The sequence below is a fragment of the Chiloscyllium plagiosum genome, chromosome 2 (genome assembly GCF_004010195.1).
Source record: "Chiloscyllium plagiosum isolate BGI_BamShark_2017 chromosome 2, ASM401019v2, whole genome shotgun sequence".
NCBI lineage: Eukaryota > Metazoa > Chordata > Chondrichthyes > Orectolobiformes > Hemiscylliidae > Chiloscyllium > Chiloscyllium plagiosum.
Window position 1 is genome coordinate 139,916,993 of NC_057711.1, and position 21,213 is coordinate 139,938,205.

The 21,213-nt window shown below is 41.4% G+C and overlaps 2 protein-coding genes across 8 annotated transcripts in view; one reads left to right on the forward strand and one right to left on the reverse strand.

Annotated features, from left to right (window-relative positions):
- Positions 1–2,152: 2,152 nt before the first annotated feature.
- LOC122558272 lies at positions 2,153–10,322 on the reverse strand. The gene is made up of 3 exons (XM_043706665.1): positions 10,178–10,322; positions 2,724–3,129; positions 2,153–2,414 (listed from the first exon to the last, which is right to left on the reverse strand). The coding sequence occupies exons 1-3, from the start codon at positions 10,320–10,322 to the stop codon at positions 2,309–2,311; spliced, it is 657 nt and encodes a 218-aa protein (XP_043562600.1). The 3' UTR covers positions 2,153–2,308.
- Positions 2,882–21,213, forward strand: part of melk (maternal embryonic leucine zipper kinase) — a 97,504-nt gene continuing 79,172 nt past the window's right edge. The window contains exons 1-5 of one of the 7 annotated variants that reach the window (XM_043719537.1): positions 2,882–2,957; positions 14,263–14,346; positions 16,661–16,746; positions 16,965–17,081; positions 17,982–18,125. In XM_043719537.1, the coding sequence (XP_043575472.1) occupies positions 14,286–14,346; positions 16,661–16,746; positions 16,965–17,081; positions 17,982–18,125 (408 nt within the window). In that variant the 5' untranslated portion in view covers positions 2,882–2,957; positions 14,263–14,285. The other 6 variants (XM_043719528.1, XM_043719512.1, XM_043719567.1 and 3 more) reach the window with 6 other exon arrangements.

Here is a 21,213-nt window from a genome sequence, read left to right on the forward strand (position 1 = left end):
TCATCCTGATGAACAGCTTATGCCTGAAATGTCAATTCTTCTGCTCCTCGAATGTTGCCTGACCTGCTGTGCTTTTCCAGCATCACACTCTCGACTAAGACACGCCTGTGCTTGCCTTCACTGCCGCTGACCTTGATCAAGCATGCCAGGCTTCACCGCTGCTTGTAAGGCTTCTGCCACGATCGTTGCTGCCATCTCTTGCCACAGCCTCAATGTTGACCGGCACTGCTGCCATCCTTCGCCACCAGCCCCAGCCGCTGCTACATTCTATTGCTGCGTTAACCACCTTGCTGCAGAGTCCAGCTCTGGTACCACTTCGAATATCGATAAAACTGCAATGTCACTGACTGATCAATCACCTCGTGACCTATCGTCAATGTCCCCCAGCCACTGCTGTTGCCTCCATGACTGAGCTCTAAAGATTAACGATCGAAAAAAAGAAAAAAAAAGTGCAAGAACAAAGAAAAGCGGTTTGAGTGGATGACCTACAGTGAGGAGCCCTACTCAATCGCCAACTTGACAAGGTAGGGGGTATTGGGATGATTGAAAAGTTGATTGATGTACATGATGGAATAATCCTTACAGAATGCTGTAACTGGAGGGCAGGAGAAAATCTGGTAGTTGCACCATGCTGGAGTTGACTGAAAAGGCAAAGGCTGACCCATTGAACATGGAGGCTGATGGGTAAAAAGTGAGGACAAGGTAAATCCTATCATGGTTCTGGGAGGGAATGGAAGGGATAAGTGTAAGTGTGAGATGAAGGTTCATAGTGCATTGTTATTAAATGGAACATGTCTTCTAAACTCGAATTCAATGGATTTTTGTTTTTTGAGTTCTTTAAGTGTCATGAACACTTTTTAGCATTGAGTCGAAAGAATATTTCCAAGATATGATGCAACTAAGCTAAATGTTTAGAAAAGCTATCTGATGAGATAATTGTAGAAGACCATAAGATCAACTGTTTACTAAGTTGAGCTTTTACAACCGAGAGAGACAGACAGATGAAAAGACCAGAGATCAGAAACAGATTCGGTTCAGAAGATCCATACTAGCAGATGTGCTGTTTAGAAACTGCCAAGCAGTCCACGTAAATGGCGGAAGCCAAACGTGTGAAAAGTTATTCAATATTCCTGTGTCCACGTCTCGAGAAGAGACAAGAGTGTCACACCCTAGTGAACACACAAAAATTCACTGAAAGGAAAGGCTTGTGACCTTGTTTGTTGAGAAAAAAATTAGAGTGCAGTTAGGTGTTTTACTTAACTGAGGTTGCGTGTCCATAAAGGATATTGTTGGAGAAAAGGGCTGAATCCTTATTTTGCTGCAAGGTTTGTGAAGGTTTGTAGCTCAGGTTGAAATGATATCACCACAAACCCCAGGAACCCCATCCCATCCAGGACAAACATATAAATAGAAAGCAGGAGACAACAGCTTCGCTTCACTTGGAGGTCGCCACTGATGATGTTACCTAGCCAGGTAATGAAACGCCTGGATATCAAACCTACAGCTCAGCTTCACCCTTATTTTGATGTTTATGATAAAATATTTCAAAATTGTTTTCTAAAAAATCATTTTTTCTTTTATTTTGTGATCTTTTATTAAAAGCTGATTAGTATTTTTGTCTAAATATGTTCAGTAACTGACTATCACAGTAACCAAATTGCAAAAATAAAACTTTTGTTGTTTGAAGTCAGTAGTATTAGTATTATTTAATTAAGTATTTCCAGTATTACCATCAATGTGGCTCATAATAAGTGCATGAAACAGAAGGATTTACCTTTCTACACATGGTCTGCTATAAACTGCAGCGAAGTAGTTAAATTTGGAAACTGGATATTCTCTGAGAGAAAACAGAAGGAAAAGAGACATTCAAAATCATTAAGAGTTTGGACAAAACAGTTAACAATAATGTGTTCCCTTCAACAGAAAGGTCAAGAACCAGCAGATACACTATTCAGGGTGATTGCAAAAAGAAGCATTGACAACAAGGACTCTCAGCAACTTTTATAAATGCACCACAGAAAGCATTCTAACTGGATGCATCATGGCTTGGTATGGCAACTGCTCTGCCCAGAACCATAAGAAACTACAGAGCTGTGAGCACAGCCCACTCCTTGATACAAGCCAACCTTCCATCTATTTACTCCATTTATACTTCTCGCTGGCTCGGAATGACAGCCAATATCATCAAAGGCTCCTCCCATCCCATATATATTCTCTTCCATCCAAAAGCTCAAACACACGTACCAGCAGGTTCAAGAGCAGCCTCTTCTACGATGTTATTAGACTTCTGAATTGACCTCTCAAAATTTCAAATGTAATGTTGACCTTGCTTTTTGCACACATTCTTTACAGCCGTAACTTTGTACTCCTTGTTCTGTTCCGTCAGCCTTAGATCTTTGTATGGCATAATCTGCCTGTATTGCACGAAAAACAAAACTTTTCAATGTACGTAGCACATGTGACAATAATAAATAAATCCAAACAAAATCAATGAGAACTTTTTGCAATATGTTGTCAGGATCTGGAGTGCACTGCCTCAGAGTATCCTGGTGACAGATTCAACTGAGTCATTCGAAACAAAATGATTATTTGAACAATGAAAAACGATGTGCAATTATGGGGAGAATACGGTGGAAGGGGATGAGATGAGTCCCCATTGAGCCGACACAGATTTAATGAGTTAAATGGCGTCCTCCAGTATAATCATTTTGAATGTGTGATACCAGTTTGACAATGGCACAAAGAGGAGAGAGTCTCTGGATTCGTAGCCACCATCACCTGGGAAACGACCATCTGTTTGAATCTGAACCCAACCGTCACCACGTGCACAGAGCATGCGCCTCTGCTTCGTTTTGGCGAGTGGGCCGGAAGTTACGTTAGTCAAGGAGGGAGATTCGAATGTTGGGGTTAAACATTCAAAAATCAAACGGGTCAGAGAGCCAGATAAACGGAGCGGGGTGAGCCCGGGAGCCGGATAAACGGAGCGGGGTGAGCCCGGGAGCCGGATAAACGGAGCGGGGTGAGCCCGGGAGCCAAGCAAAAGGAACGGGTCAGGTTGGTTTGGTGAGCCGCGGAGATGGGCTTTGGTCCCGGGTAAACAGAGCGGGACCTGAGATGTCCCGTTCGACCCTACACAGAGAGACGTTCCGGGCTGGGGTGCAGTGGCGTTTCAGGGGCAAGGTAGGTAATTAGCGTTACTTTCCTTCGGCCATTGGTGCCGGGCGCAGGGAGGGGACGATGTGTCTGCTCTCGGTTTATGGATGTGGTTGTTTGGGGAGTGGGGTGGGTGAGAGAGAGAGAGACGGAGGCACTCTGTCTATCCGGGCTGGGGTGCAGTGGCGTTTCAGGGGCAAAGTAGGTAATTAGCGTTACTTTCCTTCGGCCATTGGTGCCGGGCGAAGGGAGGGGACGATGTGTCTGCTCTCGGTTTATGGATGTGGTTGTTTGGGGAGTGGGGTGGGTGTGAGAGAGAGAGACGGAGGCACTCTGTCTACATTGAAGCAGGATCTGAGGTCCAAGCGGTTCTACCCCAGTATGTTTTTGAAATGGGCGGATGAAATCCCGGCTTAGCAATGATGGGTTAAACCTGGCTCTGTTTTCGGTCTGTCAGGAGTGTCTTGTTCGTAGCTTATTGTCTATCGCACTTTCGGTACTCTATAATGTATGAGTTGCCCGTTTAGGAGAGCTGTCATGTTAGTTTTATGGGATCCACCAGAGAGGGCGAAGGGGCTCTCGGACTAATCGGGATCCTTCAATAATACACTGAATACCACCAAATGAAGACTAACCATGAATGATACTGCCATAAGTTCAATAATGACCCTGAATTCATAGCATGGTTACACAATGCCAGGGTTTTCAGCCCATCTAGTCTTTGCCAAAATGTTGCGTTATTCTAAATTGAAGAACTATGGATGCTGGAGATCTGAAACAAAAGCAGAATTTGCTCAAGAAACTCGGGCAGCATTAGTAGGAAGAAAGCAAAACTACCCTTTCGAGTCTGGTGACTCTTCTTCTGAACTGTTAGCAGCTAGAATTTGTTTTAAAAGCGGCTAGGAAAAACTTAACTCTGTTTTCTCCTCACAGCTGTTGAGTTTCTCCAGCAATTTCTGTTTCTGTTGAGTTGTTTATGTTCCAGGACATTAATCACCTTCTTGTTCGAGCAGCTAGTCTTTGCTTTTGGGATCATTCATTGGTCATGGGCTGTGCAACAAAGATATAAAACAGAATCTTACGTTCTGCTTGACTTCTGCTTTTTTTTTGCCACATTCATTTTTGCATTTATCCTGACTTTGGTGCCTTGTTGATGTTACATTTTGGACAACTGAAAACTGTCAATCATTCTGAGATCGCTCTCTGCTCTTCCTTCAATCTTGTACTCCAATGGACAAAACACTTGACCACAAACTTTCTTGACACTGTAGATTTTCTTGGATAATTCTATGTTGCAACTTTGTGCTGCTTTTTTTAAAAAACCTTAACTGCAGGAAAGGTAAGAGAGGTAGGCAGGTAGTGCAGGAGTCTTCTGTGGCTATCCACATTTCAAACCAAGTATGCTGTCTTGGAAAATGTAGGAGGTGATGGACTCTCAGGGGAGTATAGCATGAACAGCCAAGTTTCTGGTATCCAGGCAGGTTCCAAGCGATCGATTGTGATAGTCAGAGGCACAGACAGATGTTTCTGTGGCAAGCAGCAAAAAATCTGAATGGTGTGTTGCCTCCCTGGTGCCAGGATCAAGGATGTCTGAGAGGGTACAGAATGTTCTCAAAGGGGAAAGGGACCAGCAGATCATTGTACACATTGGAACCAATAACATAGGAAGGCAAAAGGATGAGATTCTGAAGGGAGAATATAGAAAGTTAGGTAGGAATTTAAAAAGGAGGTCCTCTAGAGTAGTAATATCTGCATTGCTCCCAGTGCTATGACCTAACGAGAGTAGGAATAGGAGGTTAGAGCAGATGAATGTATGGCTGAAAAGCGGGTGCATGGAAGAAGGGTTCACACTTTTGGATCATTGGAATCTCTTCTGGGGTAGAAGTGAACTGTACAAGAAGATGGATTGTACCTGAATTGGAAAGGGTCTAATATACTGGCAGGGAGTTTTGCTGGAGCTGCTTGGGAGGATTTAAACTTGAAAGTTTGGGGATGGGACCCACTGAAATTGTGAGGAAAGAGATCAATCTGAGACTGGTACAGTTGGGAAAGGGGAAGAGTCAAACAGTCATGTCAGGCAGGAACAAAGCAGAGAAGAAGGTAGGACTGATAAATTTAACTGCATTTACTTCAATGCAAGAGGCCTGACAGAAAGCCGGTGAACACAGGGCACGGTTAGGAATGTGGGACTGGGATATCAGCAATTACAGAAATGTGGCTCAGGGATGGACAAGACTGACAGCTTAATGTTCCAGGATACACATGCTATAGAAAGGGGGACGAGAGAGGAGGGGGAGTGGTGTTTTTAATAAGGATAGCATTATAGCTGTATTTGAGGAGGATATTCCTGGGAATACATCCAGGGAAGTTATATGGGCAGAACTGAGAAATAAAAAAGGGGTGATCGCCTGATTGGAATTGTATTATAGACTCCCTAATAGTCAGTGTGAAATTGAGAAACAAACTTGTAAGGAGATCTCCGCTATCTGTAAGATTAGTCAGGTGGTTATGGTAGGGGATTTTAACTTTCCAAACATAGACTGGGACTGCCATAGTGTTAAGGGTTTAAATGGACAGGAATTTGTTAAGCTTGTACAAGAAAATGTTCTAATGCAGTATGTGGATGTACCTACTAGAGAAGATGTTTAAAAAAAACCTATACTTGGGAAATAAGACAGGGCAGGTGACTGAGGTGTCAGTAGGGGAGCACTTTGGGGCCAGTGACCACAATTCTATTAGTTTTAAAATAATGATGGAAAAGGATAGACCAGATCTAAAAGTTGAAGTTCTAAATTGGAAGAAGGTCAATTTTGACGGTATTAGGCAAGAACTTTCAAAAGCTGATGGGGACAGATGTTCGCAGGTAAAGGGGTGGCTGGAATATGGGAAGACTTCAAAAATGAGATGAGAGTGCAGAAACAGAATATTCCTGTTTAACGGTGAAAAGTAAGGCTGGTAGGTGTAGGGAATGCTGGATGACTAAAGAAATTGAGGTTTTGGTTAAGAAAAAGAAGGAAGCATATGTCAGGTATAGACAGGGTAGATAGAGAGAATTCGTAGAAGAGCATAAAGGCAGTAGGAGTATACTTGAGAGAGAAATCAGGAGGACAAAAAAGGGACATGACATAGCTTTGGCAAGTACAATTAAGGAGAATCCAAAGGGTTTTTATAAATACATTTAAGGACAAAAAGGTAACTGGGGAGAGAATAGGGCCCCTCAAAGATCAGCAAGGCAGCCTGTGTGTGGAGCCGCAGGAGATGGGGGAGATATTGAATGAGTATTTTCCATCAGTGTTTACTATGGAGAAGGACATGGGAGATAGAGAATGTAGGGGAATTGATGGTGACATTTTGAAAAATGTTCACATTACAGAGTAGGATGTGCTGGATGTCTTGAAGTGCATAAAAGTTGATAAATCCCCAGGACCTGACCTGGGACTTCATGGGCGGCTAGGGAAATGATTGTTGGGCCCCTTGCTGAGATATTTGTACCATCGATAGTCACAGGTGAGATGCTGGAGACTGGAGGTTGGCTAACATGGTGCCACTGTTTAAGAAGGGTGGTAAGAAAAAGCCAGAGAACTATAGATTAGTGAGTGGTGGTGGGCAAGTTGTAGAGTTATAGAGATGTATAGCACGGAAACAGACCCTTCAGCCCTGGTTGGAGGAAATCCTGAGGGACCAGATTTACATGTACATGGCAAGGACTGATTATGGATAGTCAGCGTGGCTTTGTACATGGGAAATCATGTTTCACAAACTTGATTGAGCTTTTTGAAGAAGTAATAAAGAGAATTGATGAGGGCAGAGTGGTGCACATGATCTATATGGACTTCAGTAAGGTGTTTGACAAGGTTCCCCATGGGAGACTGGTGAGCAAGGTTAGATCTCATGGAATGTGGGGAGAACTAGCCAATTGGACACAGAACTGGCTCAAAGGTAGAAGGCAGAAAGTGTTGATGGAAGGTTGCTTTTAAGACTGGAGGCCTGTGACCAGTGGAGTGCCACAAGGATTAGTGGACATCACTGGGTCCATTACTTTTTTCTAGTTTTATAAAATGATTTAGATGTGAGCATAAGAGGTATAGTTAGTAAGTTTGCAGATGACCCCAAAATTGGAGTTGTAGTGGACAGCGAAGAAGGTTACCTCAGAATCCAACAGGATCTTGATCAGATGAGCCAATGGGCTGAGAAGTGGCAGATGGAGTATAATTTAGATAAATTAGGTGGTGCATTTTTGGAAAGCAAATCTTAGCAGTACTTAGGGAGTGTTGCTGAACAAAGAGACATTGGAGTGCAGGTTCATAAGTTCTTAGAAAGTGGAGTCACAGGTAGACAGGATAGTGAAGAAGACGTTAGGTAAACTTCTCTTTATTGGTCAGCGTATTGAGTACAGGAGTTGGGAAGGTCATGTTGCGGCTGTGCAGGACACTGGTTAGGCCACTGTTGGAATATTGCATGCAATTCTGGTCTCCTTCCTATCGGAAAGATGTTGTGAAACTTGAAAGGGTTCAGAAATGATTTACAAGGATGTTGCCAGGTTGGAGGAATTGAACTATGGGGAGAAGTTGAATAGGCTGGGGCTGTTTTCCCTGGAGGGTCGGAGGCTGAGGAGTGACCTTATAGAGGTTTATAAAATCATGAGGGGCATGGAAAGGATAAATAGAAAAAGTCTATTCCATGGGGTCGGGGAGTCCAGAACTAGAGGGCATAGGTTTAGGGTGAGAGGGGAAAGATATAAAAGAGACCTAAGGGGCAACATTTTCCTGCAAAGGGTGGTGCACGTATAGAATAAGTTGCTAGAGGAAGTGGTGGAGCTAGTACACCTGCAGCATTTAAAAAACATCTGAATGAATATATGAATAGGAAGCATTTAGTGGGATATGGTCCAAATGTTGGCAAATGGGGCTATGTTCTGTGAGGATATCTGATCAGCATAGCCGAGTTGGACCGAAGGGTCTGTTTCCGTGCTGTACTTCTCTAAAACTCTATGACTCTTTGGAAACTTGTTTTTTTATATCATGTATACCCTGCATTTGTGGATATGGGGACAGCTGTGAGAAAGGGAACAGTCGACACCGCTCTGAGGTTGTTGTATTTCAATGCACGTGATAAACGAAACAAGTAAATGAGTTTGTAGCGCTGATTGAAATTGGTAGGTATGATGTTGTGGGTATCATGGAAACATAGAAAGCTGTAAGGGAATCAGGGCTGGAAACTAAATTTCCCAGGTTCCATGTCCTATTGAAAGGACAGCTAGATGGGTCAAGGCCAAGAGGTTGCCTCATTGGCAAGAAGTGAAATTACTTCGATAGCAAGAAGTGATAGAGTCCAAAGGCATAGAATCTGTGTGGGTAGAGTTGAGGAACTGCAAAGGAAAAGGGACCATGATGGGAGTTGTGTACAGGCCTCTTCGCAGTAGTCAGGATTTGGGGAAGAAAACAAATCACGAGATAGAGAAAACATGTCAGAATTTGACCTTGATTAAGGAGCTGAAGTTGGAGAAACATTAGGGGGCAGTGACCAAATATGATAGAATTCATCCTGCTGTTTGAGAGGGAGAAGCTGGAATCTGATGTAACTGGATTACAATTGAGGTAAAAGTAACCACAAAGGCTCAAGAGGGGAGCCGAGCAGGAAAGACGGTGGTGCTGCAATAACAGGACTTTCTGCTCCGCCTCCCAAAATACCCCCAGAAAATCATTCCAAGGAAGAAACAGTATACTAAGGGGAGGATGAGGCAACCATGGCTGACAAGGGGGGGGGGGGGGGGTGGAGGGTTTGAGAGAAGGTGCTAGAGAAGGTGCTTGAGAAGGTGAAAAGTCTGAAGGTGGTCTACAGAGTTTGAGGGAGATAGCTGAAGAGATTGTGAAGTTATTGATGGTGACCTTTCAAGAATTACTGGAGTTGGAGTGTGTCCCAGACGATTGGAAAATGTCTAATGTAACACCCCTGTTTAAGAAGGGTAGGAGGCAAATACAGGAAACTATAGGCCAGTTAGCCTGACCTCTGTCGCTGGCAAGAATTTACAGTCCATTAAAAGAGCTGAGTCAGCACAGCTTCATCAAGGGGGAGGTCATGCCTGACAAATCTGTTAGAATTCCTTGCGGAGGTAACAAACAAGTTAGACAAAGGAAAGCCAGTGGATGTCATCTATGTGAATTTCCAGAAGGTCTTTGACAAAGTGCTGCACAGAAGGCTGCTAAATAAGATAATAGCCCATGGTGTTAGGGGGGAAGGTGCTGGCATTGATAGGGGATTGTCTGAATGGTAGGAGGCAGAGAGTAGGGATAGACCGGGCCTCTTCTGGATGGCAGCTGCAGAGGTTAGTACTGTTCACAACTATTCATGGATACATTGATCTGGATGAAAGACCTAAGAACATTGTCGCTCCGTTTGCAGGTGACACATATATAGGTGGCAAGACAGGTCATGTTGAGGAGGTGACTAGGCTGCAGAAAGATTTAGGCAGACAGGTTAGGAGAATGGACAAAGAAGTGGCAGATGGAATCCAGTGTGGGGAAAGTGTGAGGTTTTGCACTTCTGTAGGAAGAAGAGGCATAGATTATTTTCTGAACTGGGTAAGGCTTTGGAAATCTGAAGCACAAAGGAACTTGGGACTCCTAGTTCAGGATTTTCCTAAGTTAACATGCAGGTGAGGTGAAAGTGGCAGCAAGGTTCCATTAGACAATTTGGCATCAAGGAACCCTTGCAAAATTGGAGTCAATGGATATCGGGAGTAAGCTCTTTGGTGGTTGGAGTCATACCTGGCACATAAGAAGGATGGTTTTGGTTGTTGGATGTCAGTCAGTCACCTCAGCTCCAGGACATCTCTGCAGGTGTCCCCAGGGACTGTCCTAGGCCCGACCATCTTCAGCTGCTTCATCAATGACTTTCCCTCTATCATAAGGTTAGAATGGGCACACTGGTTTCTCTTCAGAGACTGAAGAGGTCCATGTTCAATTGCAACAAGATTTGGATAATCCAGCCTTGGGGGCTGGCAAGCGGCAAGTAACAGTCTTACCACACGAATGCCAGGCTGTGACCATCACCAATAAGAGGCAATCTGACCGTCGCCCTTGACATTCAGTGGTGTTACTATCTCTGAAACTTCCACTGTCAATATTCTGGAGGTTATCATTGACCAGGAACGCAACTGGACTCACCATGAAAAAGCTGGCTACAAGAGCAAATCTGAGGCTAGAAATACTGCAGCAAGTGACTCCCCAAAGGCACAAGTCAGCAGTGTGATGGAATGCTCCCTATTTGCCTGGATGAGTGCAGCTCCGGCAACATTCAAGAAGCTTGACATCCAGGACAAAGTTGTCAGCTTGATTGGAACTGTACCCATAGGCATCTACTCCCACAACACACATACTCCGTAACAGCTGTGTATACTATCTACAAGACACACTGCAGAAATTCACCAAAGATCCTCAGACTGCGCATTCCAAACCCACGACCACTTCCATCCAGAAGGAGAAGAGCAGCAGATAAATGGGAACACCATCACTTGCAAGTTCCCCTTTGCCACTCACCATCCTGACTTTGAAATAACAACAGTGATATATTTCCATGTTGTTGAGTCAAAATCCTGGAATTCTTTCCCCAATGGCATTGTGGATCAACCTACAGCAGGTGGACTGCAGTAGTTCAGGAAGGCAGCCCTCTACTATCTTCTGAAGGGCAACTGGGAACGGATAATAAATGTTAGCCAACCACCGATGCCCACATCCCACAAATGAACTTTTTTTAAAAACCCGTTCAGTTGACAGTTCGGAAGGCAAATACATTCTAGTACTCTTGAAAGGAATGTGAACCTTGTAAGAGTAGAGATGTATTGTCAAGGCTTTATAATGCTCTGGTCAGACCGCATTTGAAATCTTGAACTGTTTTGGGCCCTGTGTCTAAGGAAGGATGTGCTGATGTTGGAGGGGTCAAGAGGAGGTTTACAAGAATTATCGCGGGGATAATTCATAGTCATATGAGGAGAGGTTGAGGATGTACTTGACTGAGGTTTGAGGGTAAGGAGTGATCTAACTGAAATTTACATGATACGGAGTCCTGGGTAGAGTGAACGAGGAGATGTTTGCACTAGTAGAAGAAATTAGTACCTGAAGGCACAGCCTCTATGAAAGAACAATTTGATTTTGATTTAATTTATTGTTATCGAATGTGCTTAAGTGCAGAGAAGTTTTGTTGTTGTGCGAGCAGTATAGGTAAATCAGAACATGCAATGACATACAGATCATGGGGTGTTTAGATAGGTTAGGGCTGCATAGGAGGTGCACAAAAGCAAGATTAACATTGGATTTGAAATTAGAAATCTATTCAGTAGGGAAGAAGCTGTTCTTGAATCCATTGGTAAGTGTGTTTAAGCTTCTGTATGTTCTGCACCCTTTGAACTAGGTTGAGGAAGAATTTCTTCAGCCAGAGAGTGGTTAATCTGTGGAACTCATTGTTGCCTAAGGATGTGAAGACTAAGTCATTCAATGTATCTAAGGCCAATGGGTTCCTGATTTGGTAATTGGATCAAGGGTTATGGGAGAATGGGTTTAAGAAACATATCAAACGTGATTGAATAGCAGAGCAAACTTGAAGGAGCAGAATAAGGGCATCTGGCTCAAAGTGTTATGATCTTGCGGTGGATCAGCTAAGTCCTTCCACAAATTTGACATTAGCCGCTTGTTCTTGTCAGCTTTTAGCTCTGTTAGAAATGTTACAACTGCCTAGATAATATCACATCAATATTGTATCCAATATTATCATTTCTTAAAAGCTCCACAGCGCAATTTTTTGGGTGATAAATGAGGCTGAATGTGGAACTCTTGGGATTCAATGTACTGCACTGGATTTGGTGGTTTAGACGTTTATCCTTTATCCTGTTTTAAGCTTGGGTGACTGCCAATACTATCAAATTGTGCAATTGGATAAATCGAAGCTAGGTTTCAGTTGTAAGAATCTGTTTCCTCTGTCAGCTTATGGAAGCGTTTGTCTATGTTTTGGAGCAGGTAAGGGAAATGGGCTTCCTTTTCTGGTCACTGTGTGAGCTGAGATTTTATTAGTGTCTCTCTTCTATCCATGACTGTTTATTGCCACCACTCTGTAATTCTGTTGGTTAATTGCTACTTTTCTCAGATTTCTTCTTCTTCAGATGTTAACAGTCCTTCATCAGGCTGTAACAAATGCTGTTTCACTGTTCTACAGCTGAGTGGAACTGCACTGGCATGGTTCTTTTTTATTAACAAGTTTCTAATCAAAATTTCCTGCATTACTTCACCTTACTCTTGAATCTATCAGTTACTGGGGTTTACCAAGGAATTAGGAGAAACTGAGAACTGCAGAGATCAGAGTCGCGAGTGTGTCGCTGGAAAAGCACAGCAGGTCAGACCGCATCTGAGGAGCAGGCAAATCGACGTTTTGGGCATCCGGAATCTAACCTTGCCAATATTTCTTATCTATATTCTAGTCTTTGATATCATCCGTAAAACAGAGCATTAGTTTTTAGAAGTTCCTATTAGCTGACTATCACCATCTCTACTGGTGTTAAAGACATCTTGACCAATGAGCAGAAATTTGCTCTAATTAAATATTTCAAAGATTGAACTTTGGTCCCTGCTACAAACTGTTTCCTAGTTACTAATTTCTTGCTTCTGCCTAGAAATTGGAACTATGGTGTTATATTTGATCCCAAGATGAGTTTATATTTTCATATCCACAGCATCATTAAGATTGCCTGTTTCCACTGCTATTCAATCGCCTAACTTTGTTCTGCCTCATCTACTGCTGCTCGTGTTCAAGCTTTTGTCTTTCTTCTGGATTTGGTAATTTGTATATCCCTCTGGCTAATTTTCCCAAATTTTAGACTTAAGTTTGTGGTAATCAAATTCTGCCTGTTTTTGAATTGTGTCCCAGTTCCCCATCACTCCATATGTTTACAAACTGAGAAGGTAACTGGCTAACTACTAGAGGTCTGAAGAGAGGAATATAGTCTAAATCAAGTACAGCAACCCAATGCAGTAGAATAATCCAAACTTCAGTATCCTTGTTATCTCTCAAACTGAATTCCTCCAGCATTGCCCATTTTTACCATTGATGAACCATGATCAATTTCCACCCTGTCCTAGTATTTGAATGCTAGGAACGCAAGTAGACCACTTAGCCCCTTGAGCCTCTTCTGCCATTCAATGAGAGCATGGTTGATTTGTGACCTAACTCTTAAGTACCTACCATTGACCCATTATCCCTCAATACCTTCGCTTGACAAATACTGATCTCTCTGGTTTGAAATGAACTGATCTAGCATCAGCTGTCATTTGTGGAAGAGAGTTCCAAATCTCTACCATCATTTCTCTGTAGAAATGCTTCCTAACGTGTCCTAAACAGTCCATATCATGATCGTGAGAAGCACTCACTGGCAATGCATATAAGCCAACAAGTTCCTTGTGGTTTAGCTTCTCGACAAATAGCTTCCAATTAGCATAATAACCACCTTTTCTTTAGAGCAGCATGATACTCACCTATGATGAGACAATACAGATTTGAAATTGGCAAAGAATCTGAGGGGAAGTGAGTTTTTTTTTGTGGTAAGTTATCTAGAAGCACTGCTTGAAAAGGTGTAGAAGCCAATTTAGTTAACTTCAAAAAACACATATACTTCATGCCAAAAGAAAACACTGTGGTGAAAGAGCTAAGAGTGTGACTAATTAAGCATTTCTTTCAAAGAGACAACACAGGCATAGAGCCTGAAAGGAGTGTGTGCTGTAAATTGTTTAATATTGTGATAACATTCGTGTATGTTAAAACAAAAGTAACTGAGTAAGGTGGATAATTCATTGTAATAATAATTTTGCCTTTACTTTGCCAGTCTTAGCCTGTCATATTTATTATTTGGAGGATACCCTACTGTTGGGACAAATCAGCTAAACAGTGGATCTGGCTTTAAAGTCAACTAAATGCTGACCATTTATGTTTATTTCAGGAACTATTTAATATTTCTGAGGGAGTTTTGTCCATTTTCCTGCGGCTTTGTGTTAATTAGACATTTTGAGAAAAAATAGAATTTCTGCAGCATGGAACTATTCTAACGTATCCTCAAAAATATTGCAGGTGCTGATTATTTTTTGTTGACTATGGCCATTGATTATGAAGAGCTGCTGAAACACTATGAACTACAGGAAACTATTGGTACAGGTACGCATTTCCATACACAATTGCCATTGGAATTACACTATATGTGTTTGAAGTGAAGCTTTTTTTTAAACCAAAGGAGCACAGGTGTAGCACTGATGTGTTCTTGACATAAGGAGTTTTGATTTTAAGGTTTGACAAATGTATGCTCAAGACAGTTCTTAAAACCTAATGTGGTATCTGGCATTACATGACCAAGAGTTCTTGAGTAAGAGAACTTATGACCGCGTGATTGTGTTTTTTTTTTGGGAAAGGCGATCATTTTCAGTGTCACTTGTTGAGCAATTATTAGGGAAACTGCATAATTTTTTCCAAAGCTGACAGCTTGGCTTTCAGCCTGCAAATGAGTCTGCACATCATTATTCATCATGATCAGAGACTCAACAGGAGTATTGATTCTGTTCACATCTTGCACCCATCCTCCAGATACCACCAATTGTACTGTACAATTACAATGCCAAATTTCCTGATTCTGATCTCAATCTAGTGCCGACTACTTTGTACATGTAATTTAGGTGACTGCAAATGGATTTGCCCTGAGTGTTCAGCCCTCAAAAGATCTTTGTCCTCTGAATACAGTGTTCTCAATCTCGGATCTTTTTTAGGTGTATTCTGTTTTGTAGCTGGCTTGATTTTAATAAAGTTACACTCTCCTGAGATGTCTCCCAACTGCCATACTATTTCAACGTTTTCTCAAGTATTTTATGGGACTGGCTTTCTTTTCATAGTTTGTCTGCCCTATGAACCCATCTAAATATTTAGTTTTTGTTTTCCTTTTTGGATCTGCTTTTTCTTATTTGCATATTGTCTTCTCTTTTCCCTCTATACTTTTTGTTTTTTTTGGCACTCTAATTTTGTTTTCTTTATATACAGCAGGATGTACATGCATTTCTCTGTTCAACTAGTCCTAGTTTAGACTACTTTTGAATTGAAATAGGAAAAAGATAACTCTGATTCAGGGTTTTAATTTTGTAAACTCATTAGCCTGAATGGTTTCTTAGTTCAAACTGCTCATGTTCTTGGCCTTTGTACATAAGAAATGGGAGCAGGAGCAACTCTTGAGCCTACTTTACAAACATGGCTCATCTCATGTTGGCTTCAACTCCACTTTTCCTGTCTATTCCACATTAATTCTTTATGCCATTATTAATTAAAAATCCATTTCTTCAAATCTATTTCCTCAAATTTATTCACAGTCCCAGCATCTACTGCATTCTGTTATAGTGAATTCCACAGATGCACAATGCTTTGAGAGGAACCATTCCTCCTCCTCTCTGTTTTAAATCTGCGACACCTTTTCCTAAAATTATGGCTCCTCCTTCTAGAATGAACCAGAAGGGGAAATATCTGCTTTATGCCTACTTGGATCCTCTTTAGCATCTTGTATGCTTCAATTAGATCTCCTTCCATTCTTCTAAAGTCAAGCAAGTACAGTCCTAAACTACTTGATCTCTCCTCACAAGAAAAGCCCCTAATTTCTGGAATTCAACTAGAGAACCTCCTCTGAACTGCCTCCAGTGCAATTACATTTTTTTTTCTCAAGAGGACCAAAATTGTGTACACTGTACTCTAGATGTGATTTCACCAAAGCTTTTTATGGTTGCATCAACACTTCCCTATTTTTATACTCCATTCCGTAATAAATGCTAACATTCCAATTGCCATCATTATTACTAATATTTATTTTGAGGCATCTGTTTTGGATGTCTTTGAATGAAATGACAATTTTAGTGCCGAAATGTTTGTGAATTTTGTTGGTTTACCATCAGATGATCACAGTTACCACTTGCGCTTCTTAAAAATCACTCGCCCATTAAGGTCTCAAGTATAACAATCAGACGTTGGAAGTTTAAAATTCAGTAATTCATATTTACTCCTACTGTAACACTACAGAAGCTTTTCTTTTATCTTTTTGCAGTAAGCCTCTTTTCCCATTGATCACCAAATCCAACCAAGTTGCTCCTTCCTTTCTCCTGATAACTGGCTCTTCTAGATCTCCTCACTAGAACTGCTGATCTGAATTATACTCCATCATTTTAAGAACCCCATTTTTTGGTTCAATTATTCTTATTTCCGCCCCCCGCCAATTCTGTTTAACATGAAAAATTCCACTGATTTCTTACTAAACGTGTGCCGCTTGGAATTTGCAAGTGTTTATTCAAAATATCCGCGGAAGACTAAACTATTTGAGGGATAGGTTGTGTATGGTTAGAAAGTGATAAGCTTCATGGGTTAAAGATCAACTTCAGAATAAAGCTTGCTGGTCCTTTTGGAGAAATATCAACTAAATAGCTTGAATTTTCTTTATCCCCTACAGGGGGGTTTGCTAAAGTAAAACTAGCTCGCCACATATTGACGAGGGAAAAAGTTGCCATAAAGATCATGGACAAAGAATTACTTGGGGTAAGTTGCCTGAAATAATGATGGATGATGTAAGTTGAATTAGTTCACTCCCTTGAGAGTTTGATTAGTAATGACAGATTTTAAAGTTTCATTACGAACTTCAGTTTTTACTGCCTGTTCACTTCTCTTTAAACTCTAATCTTAAATAAGAAAGGCTTATCAAACTATGAGCAATTAAAATAAGTATGCTCTTGATGTTTGTATTTATCTTTTGGTAGGAAGACTTGCCTCGAGTTCAAACGGAAATTGAAGCAATGAAGAATTTGAGTCACCAACATGTTTGTCGTTTATACCATGTTATAGAGACAGCACAGAAAATCTTCATCATCCTGGAGGTGACTGGCTGAATAAATTTATAATTATATGTATATTTTTGACTGAAATTGTGAAATAAATTTTCATCCTGTATTGATCGTTTTAACTAAGCCGTTGAAGATGAGCTTTAATTCTAAGATTTTATCTAGACCTTTATTTTTTCCCCTTGCCTTTTCAGCCAAATTAATTATTTAATGCTTTTAATTAAAAAGTAGAATGAAATATTCTTTATGCTTGCTTATCTTTCAGTTAGGTAATAGATACAAATTAAGCTTCCAGCTGTTAGTCTCTGATCAGTAACTTAAATGCAAATAGAGCATACAATCTTGAATGGGAATGAGGAGCAGAAGTTTTATTGAACTAACCTGCACCAAATCACATTCGCCTATAATCTCCTTTCTGATTATCGAACTGGCGGAGCTACAATTCTTATAATTTGCTGCATACTCATCACTTCCTGTCTTCGTAACCTCCTCCAGCCCTCTAAACTTTTGAGATCTCTGCATCTCCTTGCACATCAACAATTTTAATTGCTACAGAAATTCACAGCTGCAGTTACATCTGCCTGGGCCCTAATTTCCAAAATTCCCTGCTTAAGCTTGTTAGCTTTTAAGCAAACGTTTTAAGATGCTGATTTAAATCCAGCCTCTGAGTTTTTGTTTACCTGCATGATATCTCCTTATAATACTTCTATTGCATTATCATGCTGATAATGCTCCCGTGAAGTATGTATGCAAAGTCAAAGACATTCCACAAATGTAAATTATTATTCTATCACCTATAATAAGTCCAACTTTGAAGTTCATCCGAAATACATATTGATTTTCATCTCCAATTTATGATTTGAGAGCATTTAAGATTTATCTCTGCGTGCTTTTTTCGAAGCAGTTTTTAAGTACATACAAATATTTTTATTCCAGTACTGCCCTGGTGGAGAGCTGTTTGACTATATTATTGCAAAAGACCGATTGTCGGAAGAAGAAGCTCGGATCTTTTTCCGTCAGATTGTATCAGCTGTGGCTTATGTTCATAGCCAGGGCTATGCTCATCGCGATCTAAAACCAGTATGTATTGCCAGAAAAGGAATTATTTGTTCTGTTATGTACCTGATATTTGAAATAAGTGAAGTTAATGTGTTGTCAGACTTTTTTTTAACATGTGCAGAAAGACTTAATTAATTCCCCATATTACACTGGCTTGCTAAGTATCAGATTACATTAAGGACTACCAACTATTACCAACTGCTGGAGTTGCATGTCGGTCATGGGAGACATCCACCCACAAAGGCCAATTGTGAACCAATGGAAGTTTACATCAATCCCATAGCTTTTATATTTTATCTACAGTCTGCACATGAATTAAGATTTATTTACTCAACTCCATTTGTCACCATTGATATTGGAATTCAGGACACTTGACATCTGTTCCAGCAGGATTACCATTACTCCACCACCTGGTAAGGTCAATAGAATAGTGATCCAGGGCCCTGGGCTAATGTTCTATGGGCGTGGGGTTGAATTCCACCATGGCAAACATTCAAGTATGAATTAAATAAGATCTGAAATTAAAAGCGAGCCAAATGATGAGGTACTCACCATCAATTGTCATGAAAATACATCTGTTTCACTAATTTCCTTCAAGGAAGAAAATGTGTCATTCTTGTCTGGTGGTCATGTGACTCCAGACCCACAGCAGTGTGGTCAACTCTTAACTGCCCTCTGAAATTGCCCAGGAAGCCACTCAATTGCAAGGCAATTAGGGATGTGCAACACATGTCCACCTAGCCCAGCTCTGTGCATTGTTGGAGCAGACTACTGCAGATGGTGGAATTTGTACTGAAAACAAAAAACGCTGGTGATCACAGTAAGTCAGGCAGCATCCATGGAGAGAAAGCAAGCTTATGTTCCTTCACCGTGGCATGGTGTCTCATTCGTTAGCACTGCTACCTCACCACCAGGGACGTTGGTTTGATTCCACCCTGGGACATTATCTGTTTGTGTGGAGTTTGCACGTTCTCCCCATGTCTGCGTGGATTTCCACCGGGTGCCCTGGTTTCCTCCCACAATCCAGGGATGTGCAAGTTAGGTGAATTGGCCATGCTAAATTGTTCATAGTGTACAGAGATGTGTAGGTTAGCTGCATTAGTCAGGGGTAAATGTAGAGTAAGAGGGTAGGGAAATGGGTCTGAGTGAGTTACTCTTCAGACCGTCAGTGTGGACTTGTTGGGCCAAATGGCCTGTTTTCTCACTGTGTAGGGATTCTATGATTCATCTGATGTACATTGGTTGTTGGATCACTTTGCTGTATCAATTGCATGATGCTTCTGTTCAGTTTGTATTTTGTTGCTTCATCAGATTGTGCCCATATTCCAGCAACCTAAAGCACCCCCCACCAACACTTGGGGATCAGTGACCCTCCTTCAGATCCAAAATATTTAACTCTGCTTTCTGTCCACAGGTGCTGCCAGACTTGCTAAGTTCCTCCCTGAAATTTTTATTATTCTGTGAGCATCAACTAGGAATGCAGAACTTTGATATTTTGACAATTTTAAGGACACTTTACCTGAACGCATGAAGTATTCACATCATTTATGTGGAGGAGCCAATGTTGGACTGGGGTGGACAAAGTTAAAAATCACAAAACACTAGGTTTCATCCAACAAGTTTTGAAAGCTAGTGCTTCAATTAAACCTGTTGGACTAAACCTGGTGTTGTGTGATTTGGAAATTTATTCACAGCAAGGTAGATGATTTAAAGGCACATCAATATATTAATAAGGCAAAATCTCAGATCAGAAGAACATTATAGGGAATCTGCTTAGGTGGGAGTTGCAGTAAGGAAACAAGGGGCAGCAAACACTGAGAGTTCTTCATGGGACACTAAGCAATAATGGTCTTGGATGACATGGTATTAATTAGAATAGACAAGCAAGTATATTGAGTAAGTACGGTAATCATGGGAGACATTCAATCTGCATGTCGTCTAGGTAAATTTGAGAGCTAAAGCTGCAGGCAATGAATTTCTGGACTGTGGTCGGGATGTTTTTCTTTTGGTTTTGAACATTATAAAGCCATACTTCGCAAGAGCAGCAGTAAGCCAATTCACCCATTGAATATCCTCTGCCTTTCATGAGATCACAGCTGATCTGATAATGCTCAACTTCACTTTCTTACCTTATTCCCATTACCCTTGATTCCATTGCTGGGTTAAGAATCTGCCTATCTCAATTCAGCTTGATAACCCTCTGGTAAGGAATTTCGCAGATTCACTACTATCAGAGAACAAATTCCTTCTCATCTCTGTCTTAAGTGATGACCCGTATTCTGCAATTGTGTCCTCTGGTCTTTGATACTTCCACAGCAGGGGAGAAAAAACCTTTCCACGTCTATCCTGTCATGTCCTTTGAGAATCTTGTCGTGGACCTAGCAAGGGAGTCGTGGAAGGAATGATCTTTACGCAACGCAGATAGGGGTGTGGAGGGAAATCTCTCTCTGGTAGGGTCAGTTTGTAGATGGCGGAGGATATTGCAATGCATATCATGATGGAGGTTGGAAGGTGAGGACCAGGAGGGCTCTGTCCTTGTTGCGGTTGGAGGGGTGGGGTTCGAGGGCAAGATAGAGTATTCCAAATCTTCATAACTGTGTGTAAGATGAATTTTGCCAAGTATGAAATGGCATTCTCTGTATTTTTAAAATGGTGCCCCAGGGTTCTAGATTCCCCAGCCAGGGAAGCTATCTTATCTGCATCTATCCTGGATCTAGAGTTGAGGGCTAAATGTAGTGTCACAGCTTGCAGATGGCACTCGAGTGGGAGAGCAAGGTGTGCAGAGGACACCATGTCTGCAGAGAGATATGGTTAAGTGAGTGGGCAAGGGTATGGCAGATGGAATATGATGTTGGTGAATGTGAGGTCAACAATTTTGATAAGAATTACAACAGAATGGACTATTATTTATGTGGTGAAAAATTGAACATGCTGCTGTGCAGAGGGACCTGGATGTCCTTTAACATGAATGACAAAAGGTTGGCTTGCAGGTGTAGCAGGTAATTAAAAAGGTAAATAGAATATTGTGCTTGTGGGAGATTAGAAATGTTGTTTTTGCAGGTGGGGGGGGGGAAGGGAAGGGGGACCTTATAAAAACTGTCGCGGAAAT

Bases quoted from the DNA above. Each gene is read 5' to 3' on its own strand.
- LOC122558272 (XM_043706665.1), bottom strand. From the start codon at position 10,322: ATGGTGAGTCCAGTTGCGTTCCTGGTCAATGATAACCTCCAGAATATT. The intron at 3,130-10,177 runs GTAAGACTGTTA...CTCTCTGTGTAG, and splicing joins CACAGCCTGGCATTCGTGTG to GGTCGAACGGGACATCTCAG. The intron at 2,415-2,723 runs GTATCACACATT...CGTGCAATACAG, and splicing joins TTTGTGCCATTGTCAAACTG to GCAGATTATGCCATACAAAG.